We start from the raw sequence: 19,818 nt of genomic DNA, 5'->3' as shown, positions 1-19,818 counted from the left end.
TTTTTTTTTCTAAAACCTTCAAAGGTTTTTGACTCATGGTCTTCTAGAAATCAGGAGTAATCACTGAAACTTTTCCCTAATATTTTGTCTGTAGGATGTTTTATTTTCCTCTGGAAGTGTTTAAAATTCTGTCTTTACCTTGAAATTCTGAGAGTTCATGGAGATACATTTAGGAGGTGACTTTTTTTTTACGTTGCTTGAAAACTCAGTGACTCTTTTTTTTTTATGCTTATTTATTTTTAAAATAAATAACATTAAATAAATATAGATAAATAACATTAAATAAAAATAAATGACATTAAAGTGGCAGAGGGGCAGAAAGAGAGGGAGAGAGAGAATCCCAAGTAATCTTCATGCCGTCACCGTACAGCCCACTGCAGGGCTCAATCTCACGAACCCGTGAGATCACCACCTGACAGAAACCAGGAGGTAGACACTTAATCACCTGAACCACCCAGATGTCCCAACTCAGTGACACTTTCAATCTTAAAAGTATGCCTAAGATACTTGATGGACATTTTTCTTCTATAATTTATTTTGTTATTATTGCCGCTGATTTCATTCTGCTCTTTTTTTTAAGGAATCCCTATTGTTTAGATATGGACATGCTGGATTGATTATTCTTTTATACTCCATCTATGTATCATTTTGCTGCAAATTCTAAGTAACTATCATGACATTTTATTCTAGACTATTAATTTTATTTTTAGTCATGTTCGTCTATGTGCTCATTTTATCACATCCTACTTTTATAATAAAATATTTAGTTCCCCCCAAATATACTTTCTTAGTTGTCAGCTCTTTAAAGACTTAATATCCTCTCCTTTCTCTCTGAGGATTCTAAATAGAATTTTTTTTTAATTTTCTTCTAATCTCTGAACTATATTTGTTCCAGACAACAATATTTTTGTTGTTTATCAAGTCTCTCTCTCTAATGCTCTTATTTATGTAAAATGTCTATTTTTTTTTTGTTTTCTGATATATTAATGAGTGAATGGCTAAGTTATACAGTATAGGTAGATGGCATATGCTTAGCCCAAAAGATTTTCAAGTATATTTCTCCAGCAGGACACTGTAGTGCTTAGGCTCTGCCCTACTGGGGAAAGGGGGTAGTATATGTTGACTGGATGACCTTTAGAATGTGTTGATATTTAACTAGTATATAGACTGAGGCCATCCCAACTGCATGTACACAGTACCCACTTCTTACCTGCAGTCAAATCAAAGAGAGGTTTTTTTGTTGGTCTTTTACTGGGTGGATCGCCTTTCTTTTACAAGTTCATCCATCTACCCCCTTGCTTATAGCAGACATCTGAAATTACCTTCATCCATTGAAGGAATTATCCCCAGAGAGACAGTTGATTGAGAACAGTTGGATTTTTGTCGTAGGATCAGTGCTTCTTCTGCCTTCTGTTTAGGGAAATGGATCAGCCCAGCCATATAAACAAGGCCCAGGTCTTCTGGTAACTGACCCAAGATTCCTTCCATTTCTTTTTTTTTTTAATTTTTTTTTCAACTTTTTTTATTTATTTTTGGGACAGAGAGAGACAGAGCATGAATGGGGGAGGGGCAGAGAGAGAGGGAGACACAGAATCGGAAACAGGCTCCAGGCTCCGAGCCATCAGCCCAGAGCCTGACGCGGGGCTCGAACTCACGGACTGCGAGATCGTGACCTGGCTGAAGTCGGACGCTTAACCGACTGCGCCACCCAGGCGCCCCTCCTTCCATTTCTTTTAATTAATTTACTCTGGGCTTTGAGTTCTACTAAATTATTCTTTATTTTTTATTTTTTCCTGTGAGCACGTCAAGCCAATGCTTTCTCTACTCTTCTTTAGACTGATCACATCTGCTTTCTGTAACCCAGTATTTTCCCAGTATTTGTTCTGTTCATAATGGTTGTTTTGTTTTCTAACACTTTCAGGGATTTAGTTCATTTGTTCTCTCTCTTTCTCCTTCACTTTCTGGCCATAACATTTTAAAAGGTTTTATAAGAGATTGAGCAATTAAAAAAAAATGGGGCGACTGGGTGGCTCAGTCGGTTAAGCGTCCGACTTCGACTCAGGTCATGATCTCAGATTTGTGAGTTCAAGCCCCGCATCAGGCTCTGTGCTGACAGCTCGGAGCCTGGAGCCTGCTTCCGATTCTGTGTCTCCCTCTCTCTCTGCTCCTCCCCTGCTCATGCTCTGTCTCTCTCTCTCTCCTTCAAAAATAAATAAAAACATTAAAAAAAAGTCTGCCATCTTGATTCAATTGCCTCCATTTCTTTTTCCTTCTAGACTATATTACCCTAGGGTAGAATATATTCTGTAGTCTCTATGACATCAAGCATGATGCCATATTCCCTGATGATTTTCAAAAATACGTAGTACTAATAAAAGTGATATGGGTTTAATTCATTTTTCCTTTGAGTTTTATAGAATGCACTGTGCTAAAAGGGAATATTTTTAACAAATATGCATTACCAAAAACGGAATTATGAAACAACCTTTATATTATTAATTAAATACTTAAGTTTAGACAAATTGGACACATCATATTGAAGATTTTGATTATAAAGTTTTATTCTATGTATATGTATATTTTTACTATTATAACCAAAAAGGATAAATTAATAGAACAAATGCAATAAAAACAAACATTAATAATTCTCATTTGCTTTTTGATCTACACACTCCGAATCTTCTCAGTCTTCTATATGATCTTTGACCTTGACCTCAGAGCTCTACTTGTAAAACAGTTCACAGCACATTAAAGACAAGTGGAATAGCCAGCCATTCAAGCAAAGGAGTTGTGAATCTTTAATCATTGGCTAAACATATTAAACATATTGTCCTTCTCTAATATTGATATATAGTCACAGTTGTATTAAAATGAATCATAATGTTAGTCCTAATTTCCAATTAATTAGTGATCTTCGTGTACATTTCTTGTAATTGAGAAAATGTAGCCCTAGTTTAGTTCCTTGTTATGGAAAAATTTGCCCTGAAAAGACTATATATATTTGAATTTTCATTCAAACTGTACACAAGTTGTTTAAGTAAGTTTTGTGAAGTGAGTAAATAGTGACTACCCCAGATTATATTCCCTGAACTACATGAAGTCAAAGCAGAATATTCATTTCTGTGAATCCTGTGTTCTCAGAGCTTTATGGAGAGTTCTTTAATGCATCCTACTGGGAGCAGACTCTATTACTAATGCTTCGTATATTAAAAAAATTCTATCTTCGAGCTTTAATAAATGTCTCTTAGTATATCTTGTAATTAAACATGCTTTTCCAAAAGTATTCCCAGTGCAAATTCTTCCTTTACATAGCCATTTTGATTGATCCACATAGAAAGTATTACCAGTACATCTTTTTGTCTGGTAATGGTTTCATTAACACCATTTCACAATCTTTTACTTTTAATCTGTGAGGCTTTAATGTCAGAGAGGGAGATTGATATTACTGCTGCTATTGAAATATTAGGTTTAGACTAAGTGCGCTATAAAGTGATATGAGAAGTTCAAGGTGTCTCAGTCCTGACAGAATCTACTCATTATTTAATTAGGCTCTGAAAGCTCTGAGCAGAAATTTCTGGCCTTATGTGAAAATGTTTCCTGATCAAAAGGTGCCTATCATTGAAAGGCTCAGTTTTAAAAGTGCCTAATAGTATAAATATAATTCTGATATTTTGGAAATTATAGTATCTGACAGGTCATGAGTCTTAAGATAATTCCCTCATCCTCTCTGGTTTTTCTCTGCTATAATTCTACATCTGCTTATCTAATTTCCTGATTATTTTCACCCTGTAAATTTTATAGTGGGATTCAAAACTTTTTTTTTTTTTTGAGAGAGAGAGAGAGAGAGAGAGAGAGAGAAAGAGCATGCACATGAGTGAGTGAATAGGAGAGGGGCAGAGAGAGAGCAACAGATTGAGAGAGAGAGAGAGAGAGAGAGAGAGAGAGAATCCCAAGCGTGGCTCAAATTCACAACTGTGAGATCATGACCTGAGCTAAAATCAAGAGTCAGACACTCAAACAACTGAGCCACCCAGGCACCCCTCATATCTTACTTATATATTTTTTCCTTAAACCCTATTTGCTTTTTGACCTGTGTTTATTTAATTAACGTAAAAGAACCTTTTTTTGAAATTGGCCTAAATTTTCAAAATTATGCTTTTCTGAGGATATTGCAACATAAACATTTGTTTTAAATGTGGGGAAATCTTAAATTTGATAAATAGCGATTGCCTGGTTAAAGGGCTTTGGCCCCAGTAATGGTGACAAAGAAAGGGGTTAGAAGGCATGGTCTTCATTTTCATCTGTTTAGACTTTTTAATTTATTTCTTATTAAAACAGCCAGGTATGATAGAAAAAATAGTATACTGTAGATGATCTAAAGAAATTCTAACACTTAGGTAAAGTTAAGCACTTTTATTCTCAGATTTTTATAGCTGTGCATCACGATTTAATCTTATCAGATTACTTAAAGCTCCTGAGTAATTGTAGCTCTAGTTTACAGTTTTAGAGAAGCTGATTTAAACAGCATTTTCAGGTTTTTGAAGCAGTGTATCTCAGAGCTTAACTCAGCATAAGCTCTGAAGTCTGGCAGGTGAACCTCTGAATTCTGTCTCTGCCACTCCTAAATGTGACCCATCAAGTCACATAACCTCTCTAAGCCTTGGTTTTCTTGTGAGGAAATAAGGCATGATAGGCCCTTACTTTATAAAGTTATTGTGAGATGTAAATGAGATGCCATGTATAAGCATTTAGCATGGTGCCTGGCCCATAGTAAGTGTTCAGTAAAAGTTCGATATTACTATAGTGTTGTACTCACTTGGGAAAATATGAACTAAGAGAAACGGTCCTGGTTGCATTACTTTGTTTTCCTCAGCTCATTATCTCCTTTAACTACTGGCTACACAGAAAAAGATGGCATATAGTGATGGCGTGAAACACTTATTTCACTATAATACATCTTGCTCTCTGCATTTGACCATACTTCTGTAATGAAGTATAAATTGGCTTGTGGGTCTGTGTGTATCTTTGTGTTACACACTTATTTACTTCTTGAGATAGATCTTTTCTCCCAGGACACAGGAATCGATGAGGAACTTAGTATAGGACAATAGTAGTATTTTATCCACACTAGTCGCAGGTTCTAAGGCAGGGATGGGAGCCCATGGCCCTGTTAAGTAAAATAAAAGTATATCCCTGAGATTCCTTAAATAGTGTATATTCCTATTATAATGATATGCTCATAAATGCATACTGATTTTATAGTTTCTATAAATTTCTCCCCATTTTCTGATCAGTAACATAAAGTGTATATTAAAATTTTAACGTTATGCATTTACCATTAGGTTTTAGAGTTCTCCAATGACAATACAAAGAACATGTAACTCACCTTGCTTAAGCAAAGAGGTTTCAGTTACACTTCAAAGTTATGTGCATCTAATCAAATACCTAAACAGGTGTATTAAAATGATTTTTCTGATAAGATTAATATTTTATTTGGTCTGAAATCCTTGTCTAACAGGTGAAGCTGGCCACCTATTAGAGGGATTATGGAGTCAGACACCCAAACTCTGTTAAAACTTGCTTTCTGCTCCTATTCTCATCTGTATCATTGGGGCTGGGAGACTTAGTCATTGGCAGTCATATCTGAGAGCTTTTTTGGCCAGATACGTAAAAGCCTTCTCTTTCTCTCCCCTCATCAGTGGTTTATTGTTCTAGGGATTTCCTGTTATTAATCCACCCAGATTACTTGCCTCCCAGCCCTCATCCCTGACTTAGATTATGGACATCGTTGGCAAGGCATTATGATTGGCTGAGTCTACCTTATAAACCCATGCCTACAGCCTGGGGCTTGGGGTCTGTTATATAAGATAGATAGGATCACCAAATGTATTCTCAGACAAACATACACACACAGCCAATAAAGACTTTACTCAATTTAGGGTACTTGGTTTGAGCATCAGACTCTTGATTTCAGCTCAGGTCATGATCCTAGGGTCATGGAATCGAATCCCAAATCAAGCTGAGTGTGGAGCCTTCTTAAAACTTTCTCTCTCTCTCTCTCTCTCTCTCTCTCTCTCTCTCTCTCTCTCTCTCTCTCTGTCTAAAATAAAAAAAAATACTCCATTTATTTAAGTATGGTACAAAATAGAAATCAACCTACAATTTACAGATGTGAAGAATTGAAGACAAGAATACATGTAATAGGATGATATCAATATCTCCAACTTGGCTTAAATAGAGAATGGAAGCAATAGAAGAATGAGTTTGAGAGTTTAAGTTAAGAACACACCATAGAGAGTCTTATTCATGGGGCTAGGAGATTTGGATTGTTGTGGAAAACCTTTGATATTCTCTGAGAACAAATACTGTAATAAAAGCTATGTTTCAGTGCTTATGTAGCTGGGATTTTAATATGGATTGTAGGAGGTTGATATTAGAGATGAAAAGATCTCTAGAATGTCATTTCAGTAGATTCAGGAAGAGGTTGGAAGGTGATTACAATAGACTCAATACGAGTTAATGAGGATCACAACTGTGGGGAGGAGACTGAAATGAGGGAATGACTGTGACATTATCAAAGTATGCGCGACAGGATTAGGTGGCTGTTACATGAGCAGGAAATCAATAGGGGGGGTAGGGATAGAAATAATGCAGAAGACTCTAAAAGCTGACTGATTACAAAGATTGTGCTGCTTTTATAAAAAAGAAAAATAGAAAGCATGAGAGGAGGAACTCGTTTACAGGGAAAAGAATATTGAGTTCATTTTTTTGCATGTGGTATTTGAAGCTTAGGAAATGTCCCAAAGGCAGTCAACTCATGGTGCTAGAACTTCACGGAATGATCAGGTGCTAGACATGTATGTGGACAGACAGTTCTCTGGTTATGTAGATATACCACGTGTATATATGTGTGTAATATGATGTGTGTATATAATACATAACATATTTATATATACCGTGTGTGTGTGTACATATATATATATATATATATATAAATATGTGTGTGTGTGTGTGTGTAATATGTGCATGAGGGTAGGTGAGTGTGAGTGTATGTGTGTGTAGAGAGAGAAAAAGGGTATTTTGTGGGAACATTACTTTGTAGGGTATATTGGGATGTGACACTAGGAGACTATAAACCTCATTATTGCAAATAATGGTTAATTCATATAATTGGAGAAAACAGACTAGAGATGATAACAGTTTTCTAAAATCTTATGGGCTATTAGTTGAAAGATAAATAAGATGACAATCTGGCAGGACTGCAAGAGATTGTATTTTATTTTATTTTATTTTATTTTATTTTATTTTATTTTATTAATGTTTATTTATTTTTGAGAAAGAAAGAGAGCATGAGCAGGGGAGGGGTAGAGAGAGAGGGAGACAGAGAATCCCGAGCAGGTGCCATGCTGTCAGCAAAGAGCCCAATGTAGGGCTCGAACCCATGAACCGTGAGATCAGGACCTAAGCTGAAATCAAGAGTCAGACAGTTAACCAGCTGAGCCACCCAGATGCCCCAAGAGATTGGTTTTTAATAGGGAAACTTAGATCCTGTAATGCAAATCAAATAACATCCAGTTGTTAAGGATAATATTTTCACTTAAATAAATGTCATAACTTAACATCCACCGGGGGCCAGACATCAGACTAAATAGACTTGTATTAGTTTCCAGTGGCTGCTATAACAAATTACCACATCCTTTGTGGCTTAAAACAACAGAAACTTACCGTCTCACAGTTCTAGAGGCCTGAAGTCCAAAATCACTCTGACTGGGCTGAAACCAAGGTGTCAGCAGGAACTCCCTGCCTCCAGATGTTCTAGAGGAACCTCTGTTGCTTGCCTCTTACAGCGTCTTCCTGGTGGCTGCTGGCACTCCTTGATTTAATACTGCATCATTTCAATCTCTGACTTGATGGTCACACTGATGCCCCTTTCTCCATGTGTACTAAATGTCCTTCTACCTCCCCCTTGTAAGAATACCTGTAAGTGACTTAAGATCTAATTGGATAATACAGAATAATTTCACCATCTCAATATCCTTAATCACATCTGCAAAGATTTTGTCATACAAAGTGACATCTACAGGTTTAAGATATTTGGAACTGATATATTTGGGGGGGGGCTGCTTTTTAGCCTAGTCTAAGGCTGTTCCTCACATACATCTTGACTTAAAGCAACTCTAGGAGGGAGGCACCATATTTTTTAAATATATATTTTAAGTGTATTTATTTATTTTGAGAGAGAGATAAGGGAGAAGCAAAGAAAGAGGGAGAGAGAGAGAATTCCAAGTAGGTTCTGCACTGTCGGCACAGAGCACAACACAGGGCTTGAACTCACGACTGTGAGATCATGACCTAAGCCGAAACCAACAGCCAGAAGCTGAACCGACTGAGCCACCCAGGCACCCTGAGGCACCATATTTTTAATCCTTCTTAAGCAGGATACGAAAATGACCTTGGAGATGCCCATAGCTACATATAGCTAGTAGGTGTCAGAACTTCACTTGAAACACAGTTTTGCTATTTCCAAAGGTGGAGCTTTTTTTTTTCTTTTTTTTTTTTTTTTACTGTCACACAACTTCACATTAAACTCTGCTCTGAGCTTATATGCTTCCATTTTCCTTTCACTGTAGTGCTTTTGCACGAAGCTGCCTCCATAATAGGCACACTTTTATGAATCTCAAAGTGAAAAGAGGTGGCACTCACATTAAATAGTATGGCAGCTACAAAATGTTACATCTCACTGACCATTGTTAGAAGTACTTGAAAGTACTTACTGGCAGGCAGACACTCAAGATCTGAAGAGATCTGACAAATAAAAATCCCTCAACTGTGACTTTTTGTCTGCAGTTGCTACTGCTTCTAGAATCCAAGAGTATTACCCTTTTTTTTTTTGCCCCGTCACAACCTCTTCTTTCCCTGTTGTTGTCAAGAGTTTTTTCTCAAGCCTGAGGCAGCTGTTTAGTATTTATAATAGGCAATGATAATTTACAGCCAGCATGGTTTTATGTTCACATAAATGTGTTACACACACAGCACATCGTAAGTGTACCCCCAGCCTATATTTACAGAGCGCCTTTCTTTCCCCTCCCAGGGCCATCAGATGCGTTGTAGATACAACCTCTCATTAATCCTTGCCAAGCACCATGTAGGTGTTATGATCCACAGTTTATGGATGTGGAATAAGCAAGAGTAGGCTTGTGTTCACAAATGTGAAAAACAGACAAATTATCCCTCTTATACAGAATGTGACTGTGCAAAGGGAGGTCATTAGAAGGTGACCACCTAGGCAGGTGGAAAAACACTCTGATAATATCAATTAATAAGGATTGACATATTTGGAAGTGGGAACCTGGAAATAGACAGGTTCTTAATGACAGGGTCCAAGATAAGTGTGAGCATCTTAATGGAGGGTTTTTTGGGTGGGGGTGGAATTGAAGGGGAATTTATTTATTTATTTATTTAAACACAAAAATAATGAATGTGCCACAGAATTCTAGCTCCCATGAGTGAAATGTGGAGGGATGTTTTAAATGTAGACCTGTTACAAGGTGTCTGTAACCATTTCGCATGTGATAGAGCTTCCGAAGGGGCAAGTGAATATTTAGATGCAAGAATCCAGTGCAATCACATAAGTGATGTGGAATTCTTCTGCAGAGAAAAGGAGATAGATTTTCCTCATTATTTATGGTTCCCAAATTATTTCCTTTTAATAATCTCAAAGAAATAATATAGGAACCTTCCCAAAGGAAGATTTTTGAATAATTAGAGAGACTATAAGGTCCATCTTATAAATCACTGCCAAAGGCTCATCTCCTTTGTTTTTTGCTTGTTTTTGTTACACCTGGTAAGCTTAGTTATACTTGGGTTTATCTTTTTTAGTTAAAAGAAAACAGAAAAAAAAGAATCTCTTGGGGAATAAAATAAGTCCCTGTGTGTTTAGACATTCTTTTGTAGGTAATACTAATTTTATTTAACTCAATTCTATAAAGAGTTACTGAATTGGTGTGAGCCCAGTCATGGGGTGGTGCTTCAGGAATTTCTGTTACTAATGTAACAGAAATACACTATAGTGTATTCTGTACACTACAGTGACTAATGTAGTTTGTATGTGTGTATTTGTGTGTGTGTGTGTATGTGTGTGTGCATGTGTTGTGGAGCAGAACACAGGGATGAAAGTTAAAATTAGCATAGAAGGGATTATTATTTAAGACCAAATAGGCTCAGTACTTTGAGATAGATTCAAACAAACTGCTCAGGGTCATTAAGAGAGCAAGAGATTATATCCAAATGTGAGAATGGAAGGTTTTATGCTGAAAACACCATTTGGAGCAGGTTCTGAAAGGTATGGAGCAAGGAAGGAATACAGTCCAGTCGAGGGGGGGAGGAAAACCGACATGAATCGAGCAAGGCGTTTACCAGAAACAACAAGTATATTTTGGCTACTATATAGGGAGCACTACAAGGTGGGCGGGGATAATCATGTGGGTCACACTGAGGACAATCCTCAATGTCAAACTGTGGTATTCAAGTTTCGTTCTGTCTGCAGAATGAGCCATTTAGAAGGTTTTGTACAAGTCAGATACTTGATGAAATTAGACTTCAGGAATATTTATTCAGCAATGTTGCAAAAAGGGTTTGAAGTGGGACCAAAGTGACATCAGAGAACTGGTTAAGAGACACAGTAAGAAGTGATGAGAAACTTGTTATAAGTTGTGGAAATGGGAGCAGAAAGGAAGGAATTGATTCAGGAGCCACTGTAAGGGTAGAATTAACAGGACCTGGAAGTAATGGGAAATAAAAAATGAATCCATTGGGTAGCCAAAGGTGACCTGGGGTGTCATCTACAGAAATAACTAATAGGAGGACGCAGATGTGTAAAATGGAAGGCAATAAGACCACTTTTGAAAACCTCCTCAAGTATATGTTCAATTAAACATATATTTTCTCCCACTTTTTTTTCTTAATGCTACATTACATTTACTTACTTTATTAGCACATTAGGTGCCATGACAAAACAAATCAGTTCCTGAACTGAGTGATATAAGGAAACAGAAGATACAGTCCCTGCCCTCATGGAAACTATAACCATTTTGAGGAAGAGAGGACACCATTGGGAAAGATATCTGTATGGGGTTCATGGGAGCTTTCTTAACACTTGATGGTCATCTTGGTGAACATTTAGGAACCTAAAAGAAACTGAATGCTCAATTGGTAATGAATGGTAGAAACTGTAGAAATTCAGGGAGGTGAAGATCAGTTTATTAATTTGCTCAAGCAATTACTCTGATTGAGGCTTCATAATAGGCTAGAGAGGTAGTTTCTACCTTTAAGGCATTTACAATTTAGGGCTGGGAGACATACTGTAAATAAATAAGTACAGTAAAAAGTTAACAGGTACAGGATGGATCAGAAGAATGGACTAGTGACTAATCACGTCAAGATGTAAAAAGGAATAGTGCAGTGTGTTTATCTTTTCACACACAGTGGACAGTAGAGTAGAGATAGTAGAGACTATAGACAGTAGAGACTGTAGAAAACATAAAGAAGAGTTTAATTTTTCTCATGTAGAAACTAATTTTTATTTTTTCAAATAGCCCTTTACTCTAAGATGAACCCATCTCCTATGTGAACTCTAAATTTCAATGAAGTGTGAGAATTTAACCAATGAATGAAAACTAATGCCCACTCCTTAGATCACTCCAATCACAATTTAATGCTACTCCCTCCTCCTGTCCTAGTCAAACTTCAGATACAGCTGCATTACTGTCACCCTAAGCCTGACCTGTGTGTGTGTGTGTGTGTGTGTGTGTGTGTGTCCTTCCTCTTGTAACTAACACTATGCCTGGTACACGGTAGGTGTTCAACAAATGTTTAGCAAATCAAAATGGAGTTTTTTCCCTTTTGATTCAACCGCTTAATACTTAGAGACATGTGGTGCTAATATTTAAGATGGATTGTTTCATTCTGTTCAAGTGCCACATAACCATTCGCACACCATTGGATTTAGTACTACTAAAGGGTAATTTCCCTTCTGGGAATTGTGCCTGTTGCAGATATAATTTACATATTCTGTCTTTTTTATCATCACTAGGCAGGTAAAGAGATTAAAATAAAAGGTTTTTTCAAGTGTGCAGTTGTACACATAGACTGCCTTTGGAAATGCCTGTGTATTCCCAGAAAAAATATGGAATCCCTCTTACTGAACATGCCCATGCCCAGAACTACCCAGAAATCACTTGTCTTTTTTGAAGATGAAAATATTAACATTTAATTTCTGTACTACACTAGCCACCCAAATGACTTAGACAAGCTGTAATTTCCGCCCTTTCGTATCAGTGCAATAAAATTCAATGGAATTAATTGAAAGCCCTGTTTCGCCCTATGTTACAATTTTGGCCCATTGTGATACTTTCAATTTATTTTATTTTGTTTAATGTGATGTTTTTACTACTGCCTTTAATTCACACATCTTAATAACTTAAAAGAGAGCTTTTGTGCTTTATTTTCTCAAATAAATTCCTTTTCGGGCATGAAAATTTAATACTTCATAGCCTCTCAGACCTATTGTGGAGAACGTCACAGCGGATTGCTTCAACATGCAGTATCTCCTTTCTGATTATAGCCCTGTGACTAGGTATTACTATATTCTTATTTCATTTTTATCAGACACAAAACTGAGGCCTAAAGAAGCTGGAAGACACCTGCACTTTATGTGTCCGTAGGTAGCCTGTGTAAAGCCAGAATTCGAGTGGAAGTATGTGGGTTCTTCTGTTAGCCCTCTCAATATTCAGATAAACAAATAGACCATGCTATGGCCAAATAGCATGGGTTGTTTTTGCTAGTCGTAGTAATTAACGTTTTGGGCATTTATACATGCCAGGCCCCTCCTAAATGCTTTACATGTGTTAGCTCATTTAATCCTTGCCACATCTCCGAGAAGTTTAAATGTAAGGAAGCAGAGGCCCAAAGAAACTCACCCAAGGAAGTCACACCTGGTAAGTTGTTGAACTAGGATGTGAGCCCCGCCAGTCTGCACTGTGTTGCTTTACATGTTATTCTCACTGCTGTGTTTCCACGACAGGAACAGAGTTAATGAAACAAACAAACAGCAACAACAACAAAACACTGATAATGTCTTCTAAACTACACTTCCTATCAGTAAACTTAGAGAAAGTTATCCTTGAACCCTGTACTGCTGTGAAGTGCTTTAGGGGAAATTGAATTTGTTTCCACATTTTAAGAGGTAATTTTTATTAGTGGTAACTCTTTAGTGTTTGTTATATGTTAAAATCTGATTAGAATTTTATTGCCTGGAAAAACCCTTCTTATTCATTATATAATTTAGAATTATTGAAATTTATACCATAAAGGATCTTAGGGACAAACCCCAACATTTTAACCAAAAAAAAAAAATCAAATTTTAGAGTGGTTACATGATGGGCACAAAATACTTTCTTAGAGTGGCTTAGCCAAGCTCAAACACAGACCTTCCGGGCCTTTCCCACATTGAAAAAAAATGTGAGTGTAATAAATGAAGATAATGTGTGTATGTGTGTGCATGTTGTACACTAACTGTTCCTTAAAAAATAAGGAAAAATTGAAAAATAATAATTGTGGAGAGGCATGCATGACCTAGTTAGCTGACCTGCAGGTAAGTCTGTCATTACCACTGAAAGATGATCAACTCCTAGATGAAAATCCTAATCTATTTAATGTGAAATAGCCAAATGAAAAGATTTATCCAAATACTTTTTAGAAAGTTTCTAGGTATACATATGTAATGTATACTTATAAATAATCAACTCCTTTTAAAGATTAAATCCTCAATAAGTTAAAGATTGGCTTATTCATTGATTTGTTGCTTATTCTAATAATTACTGGTGAACTTATTTATGTGATGGGAGAAAGCCCACCAAATCATGTTTCATTTTCTTTTCTTAAACTAAATCCAATGCGTGCTTTAAGTCAGGACCAAAATGCTTTTAGGAAGGTCATTTAGGTATATGTTTTATTCTATTACTAGTTGAAGAGACCACAGAGAAGTTTCTGAGACATATGCTGTTCCCATATATGCAGGACTTAGTGCTATTTAAATTACTTTTCATCTTGTACTTAAAGTATTTCATGTGGCTTTGGATCATTGAATGGAATGATATAAAATAAAAGTTTTAAATTATCCCTGGAAGTCTACAATTAGCAGGCATTCCCAAGCAAACTAAGAAACTTGGGGCACTTGGGTGGCTCAGTCGGTTGAGCGTCCGACTTCAGCTCAGATCATGAACTCACAGTCCATGAGTTCAAGCCCCGTGTCAGTCTCTGTGCTGACAGCTCAGAGCCTGGAGCCTGCTTCAGATTCTGTGTCTCCCTCTCTCTCTGCCCCTCCCCCATTTGTGCTCTTTCTATCAAAAATAAGCAAACATTAAAAAAAAGAAAACTAAGCAACTAGAGTAAATCATTATTTCCTCTTAATTTATTTAAATTTTCTTAAATTTCATGTCATAAAAAACCCATAAATCATTGTTATTTTATCTTAGCCCCAATTTGAATCCACTAAGTTATCAGTAATTACTTAAAGTATGCTTAATCAAATAGCAATAATAATACATAATATGTTATGCATTATCAAAAATTCTGACATCAATTAAAAGGAATCTATTTGTTACTCCCATTGATTTACACAGAGAACTGTCATAGTATTCTGTACATTCAAAAGTGTGGACAAAATAAAGTTAAGCACTTTTCTTTAAGTCATAATATAAACATCTGAGCCACTTTGGTCTGCTGATGTGAGCCCACATTACCTAAAGATAGCTTATGAAACGGAAGGAATGAAAAACACAAGTGTATATTTGTTTCTGGTTAATATCTGTACCTATTCTAAGTTCTTAAAAAAAAAGAAAAAAGAAGCTCCTAAGATAAATTCAGGTTCCCACTTCCTTCTTTTCAGAGTTTAAAATCTATAGTGGGAGATACTCTAAAGTGTCCATGCATTTCAAACACTTAATGTTATAAAATATCATAAAATAGACTTCGAACTTCACCAGAGCACCTGCTATGAACTTCCTCTAGATCCAAACACAGTGCCTGGAATATAGTGGTAACTCAGTACAACTCCATTGGCCAAACTGATTAATGCCTTCTTTAAAGAAGTCTTCCTGGATGTTCTGTCTTATACTACAAGAGCAATTCATTTGCAACATACATACATATATTGCATCTGCTGTATTGTGGGGTTTCTATATGTGTCTGTGTGTGTATTGGAAAGACAGGGAGGAAGCTTATTTCCATGAATAAATTGTAATGCCATTAGGCATAATAATTGTTTGTAATTTATTTAGCTAACACTTGGACTTTATGTGACTCTGTACCCTCCCTAGCATATGTCTTTCAGCATCTTCCTTCCAGTGAATCAAAATGGAATGAAGCATTTGCTCTGGTGGTACCTACTACCCTTTCTCTGTCCTGTTTTCCACTCTGATGTTATTACTTTTCTGCTTTGGTATATTTATCAAATGGTCTATTCCCCTGCCTCTTAACAGAAAATGATTTCTCATCATTCAATTATCCTTAGATATAAATTGGTTTTCCCAGGCATTTGCAGTTAATCCTTTAGTCATTATTGGGAACGAAATCATAGATTCTTCTGTAGGGATTTCAGGTTGAAGTAATGAAGGAGATTGACAGGAAGGGTAAAGAGCATTTATTGATATCCTATTTTGGAGTGGCCTAGTGGGCATTATGCTAGTTTGAGGTCACACTCACCCATAAAGATAATTATATAAATAGACTCTGCACCTCCTCCACCACCCAGAGCTCCTTCAGCAAACTCAAAATCTCCTGAGATGGCCTGGAAATCAATGATACACTCTCGTTGTTGAGATTTATTGCACTACACCCTTTTGTAGGGTATTTCAATTAATCTCAAAATAACCCTATGAGGAAAGTACTACTACCCCATTTTACAGATAAGAAAATTGAGGCTTAGCAGAGCTATGTATCTTGTTCAAGGCCACTCTATTTTCCAGAGAACTAGAATTTGATTCCAGGTCACTAGGACTTTAAACCCATATCCTTTTAAATATTATTGCCACTAAAATCTGATGTCACTAAAATACTGATCCTATAAATAATGCTGGAAAAGATGGTTAGTTCCGGTGTGGGTCTAATAGTCAGGGTCCCAGAAGAAAGAGAAGGGATATCGTATTGGGTAATTTTAGGAACGTTAATTACTGACAGTTTACAACAGAGTGGCAATACCCTCATGTCGATTACAGTGGACATGGTTAACGCTTGTCGACCTGAAGATGTGAACCTCTGTTTAATAGAATATGGAAATAGGAGTGGAAGAGGGAGGGAGAGAGGGGAAACGTGAAGAGAGTTGCTAGACAGGGCTATGCCTCCTAGTCCGGGAAAGCACCCAGGTCAGAGAAATCTTGGGGGTGGGATGGGGTGAGGGCATGGTCTTGCCAGTCTTTGTCACTGGCTGAATTCGACTGACCGCCAGAAGGCAAGGGAGTCTGAGGACATAGTTTGTGCCCATCAACTACTAAGGACAGAGGAGTGTTCAGAATGAACCTGAATAAGGCAACAAGGAATGCTACAAGTGTATCTTCTCTGTCCCCATCCCTCAGATCCACTCCCATTCTCTCTTAGCATAAAAGAAAACGACAGAGGCTTAAAAAAAACTGCTTGTTTTTGTGTTCTTTAATTCATGGTTGCAACGTTCTTGAAATGTATTAGTATGCTTTCTTAGTAAGCTTTCACAAGCATCAGCATTTCTTATACTTTTACTGTATTGCAAACGAAGTATGAAATATTAGTTAAGACCTTCCCTCAAATAGGTACATATTCTTTAAGGGTTTCTGTTTGTTTGCTTTTGGTTATGTCAATTGAGATATAGTTTACCTACCAAAAGACACCCATTTTAGTTATAAAATTCTATCAGCTTTCATAAATGCCTACAGTCCTATAACACTACAATCAAGGTATAGAGTTTTTCCATCATTCCAAAAAGTTCTTAAGTATTTTAAATCTTTAATCCTACCCAACTCAAACTTCATCCACTCAAATGTTCAGTATCTCCTTTTGTTTCTTCTGATTTTAAATGGGAAAATTGGCAATGACACCCAAGAGCATGTTGCCCATAGTACATGCTTTTATGAAGAGTATTTTTTTTCAGTAAAGTTGGTTTGTTTCCTCACTTTTCTGAGTAGTATAAAGTATTCATACTGCTTATGAACTCATTTAATTATAGTAGAATGAGGAAAGGTTCATAATTTTGCTACAGGTTGAAATCACCTGGATCTATTAAATGGCCCGATGGCCATTAAACTAGGGTGCCATCTCATTAAACTAGGATGTCTGGGGTTGAGACCAAGGCATCAATAATCTAAGCTTTCCAGGTAATTCCATATGTGGCCCAGGTTGAGACCCTATGAATTAGACCAATTGTTCTCAACGCTGTAGAATCGTCTGGGCAGTTTTGCTTAAAAACACTGATGCCTTTCCCCACTCCCCATTCTGATTTATATAATGTGTTTACAAAAGTTGACTACAAGAGAAAAATAAGATTTGAATAACCTAGTTTTCAGTGGTTGGGCTTTAGTTAATCAAGGTTTTATTATAGTTCTGGGTATCTGGTAGTGTTCAGTAAATGTTAAATGGAAGTCCTAATCTCACAGCAGAATCAAAAAGAATAAGATATGCTCCCACTTGAAAATAAACCATTTGTGTGTTTGAAATAATTATCTTCGCAAACTATCACTTTCTGAAAATTGTCCTCCTAGGCAATTTACCTCAAATGATAAGCCTTGTATTTTAAGAAAATACTATATTTCTGCTGGATTTTTCACCATAATAATAGGCACCTATATATCTTACATCACTTTCATAACCCTCTTCAAGGAAATACTGGAAACAAGATTAAGAGACTGAGGATAAGATTTAAACCAGTCTCCCACTTGGAAACATAAACAATGCTGTTGGACCTCTGGCCTCAAGAATACGGCTACTTTGTAAAATAGAGCAATGGTACTTTCTGCTTTTATAGTGCAAAATATATACACAAAAGACTCCTAGCCCAATAATTAGAACCGAAATGAACAAAGTGTCTAATGAAACAGGTATGGGACTAACAAAATATTTACATATGATATCTGGTTGGATTTCAGGATCTAGTAACTACAATAACAAAAATCGTTTTAGTATAAAGTTATTGATGATCTATTCTGGCAGAAATACTCACTTAAGAAAACCTCCCACACTTGATTGTATAAATAATTAAACAGGATGCTGCATGTTTCAAGGTGCATTACTAGACCTAGGTGTTGTATTCAATCCCTCAAATATAAACGGATACAACATAGAACATTTTTCTAAGATAAATATTCTTGGTTTAAAATTTTAAAAATATAAAGCTTATTTAATTTAACCTTCCCGCTTCTTATTTAGTTGTTCTACTTTTTCTTTTTTTCTTTTTTTCTCATTTTAGGACCACCTCAGAAGATAGTGTCACCTAAACAAGAACATGAAGATAGGAAACATGACAAAGTCACAGATAAAGGCAGTGAAAGTGGGACTTCCTGTAATGAGCTCTCCACTTCCAGCTGTGACAGCCACTCAGAGGCGAGCACTCCCCAGGACAACCCACCCAATGCCCAGCAGGCGACAGCTCACCAGCCCAACACCTTAACATTGGATCGCCCTTCCAAAAAAGCACCTGTGCAATGGATGCCCCCACCCGACAAACGCAGAAACAGTGAACTCTTTCAGACACTCATCAGCAAGTCCCGGGAAACAAATCTGTCCAAAAAGAAAGTCTGTGAGAAGCTGAGTGTGGAAGAAGAAATGAAAAAGTGTATTCAGGATTTTAAAAAAATCCACATTCCAGATTATTTTCCAGAGCGCAAACGCCAGTGGCAATCTGAACTGTTGCAGAAGTACGGGTTATAGTAATAGTCACATTCCTGCAGTATTTCAATGACATTCGATGTTCACTACGGTGTCGCCACCTGACTATATCCTAACAACGGTCAGTGTGATTCTTGCTGCTCTTCCTTTTTGTGAACAGTGGATGTGGGACAGTATTTTCTTTCATTCTTTTTTGTTGTTGTTGTTGTTTTTAGAAGTATGATTTTGAAAAGAGAAAATAAATAAATAAATAAATAAATGTTTAACCAAAATGGCATATCGGACTCAAACCATTTGCAAGAATGAAAGTAAAACGTGCATGATCCAGAAGCTTAGAATCTTGATTTTTTGAACTGTGGTCAACTGGATATGTTTGTCATTTTGTAACTCACCGAAAACAAATCATCATATCACTCCAACTAAAATGACAATATGGATGAAGCAACATCAAGTAAAATGTTAGATGATGGTTTTGGGACCCAAATCCAAAACTGTTTAAATGTTAATGCAATAAAACAAGTATTATTTTTGCATGAACACAATGTTACAAATAAATCACATGACATAGGGAAGATCTGTTTGTTGCTTGGAAAGAAAATTACAAAAAAATAAAGTAAAAAAAAATGTTTCAGGCAAAGCCTATAAATGTAAACTGTCTAAGAGATTGATTTTATTTGTCTGGATCTGTGACTTTTTGTGTATGTGTATGGTGTTCTGTATGTTAAGATGGTGTAAATATGCCTTATGCTGTTGTGTTATGGCACTGACATTCATCTATTAATGCTAGTCATGATTATTTCTGTGAAATGAGTCCTTACATCAGGCTGTGAAAATTGGTATAATAATGCTCTGAAAGATACTATTATCATGTTAATCAAAATAATTGAGGGAAATGGTAAAAAGCTTTAT

The 19,818-nt window shown here is 36.5% G+C and overlaps 1 protein-coding gene across 1 annotated transcript in view; it reads left to right on the top strand.

Moving 5' to 3' along the window:
- The window catches only part of KCTD8 (potassium channel tetramerization domain containing 8), a 258,584-nt gene extending 239,633 nt beyond the window's left edge, over positions 1–18,951 (top strand). The window contains exon 2 of the mRNA XM_047090476.1: positions 18,491–18,951. Within this exon, the coding sequence (XP_046946432.1) occupies positions 18,491–18,951 (461 nt within the window). The remainder of the gene's footprint in view (positions 1–18,490) is intronic.
- The last annotated feature ends 867 nt before the right edge of the window (positions 18,952–19,818 follow it).

Source organism: Lynx rufus, unplaced genomic scaffold (assembly GCF_022079265.1).
Source record: "Lynx rufus isolate CCGP_SWC_20201006 ecotype Redwood Valley unplaced genomic scaffold, mLynRuf1.p SCAF_3, whole genome shotgun sequence".
Lineage (NCBI taxonomy): Eukaryota > Metazoa > Chordata > Mammalia > Carnivora > Felidae > Lynx > Lynx rufus.
This window is presented reverse-complemented; position numbering and strand designations above follow the sequence as displayed.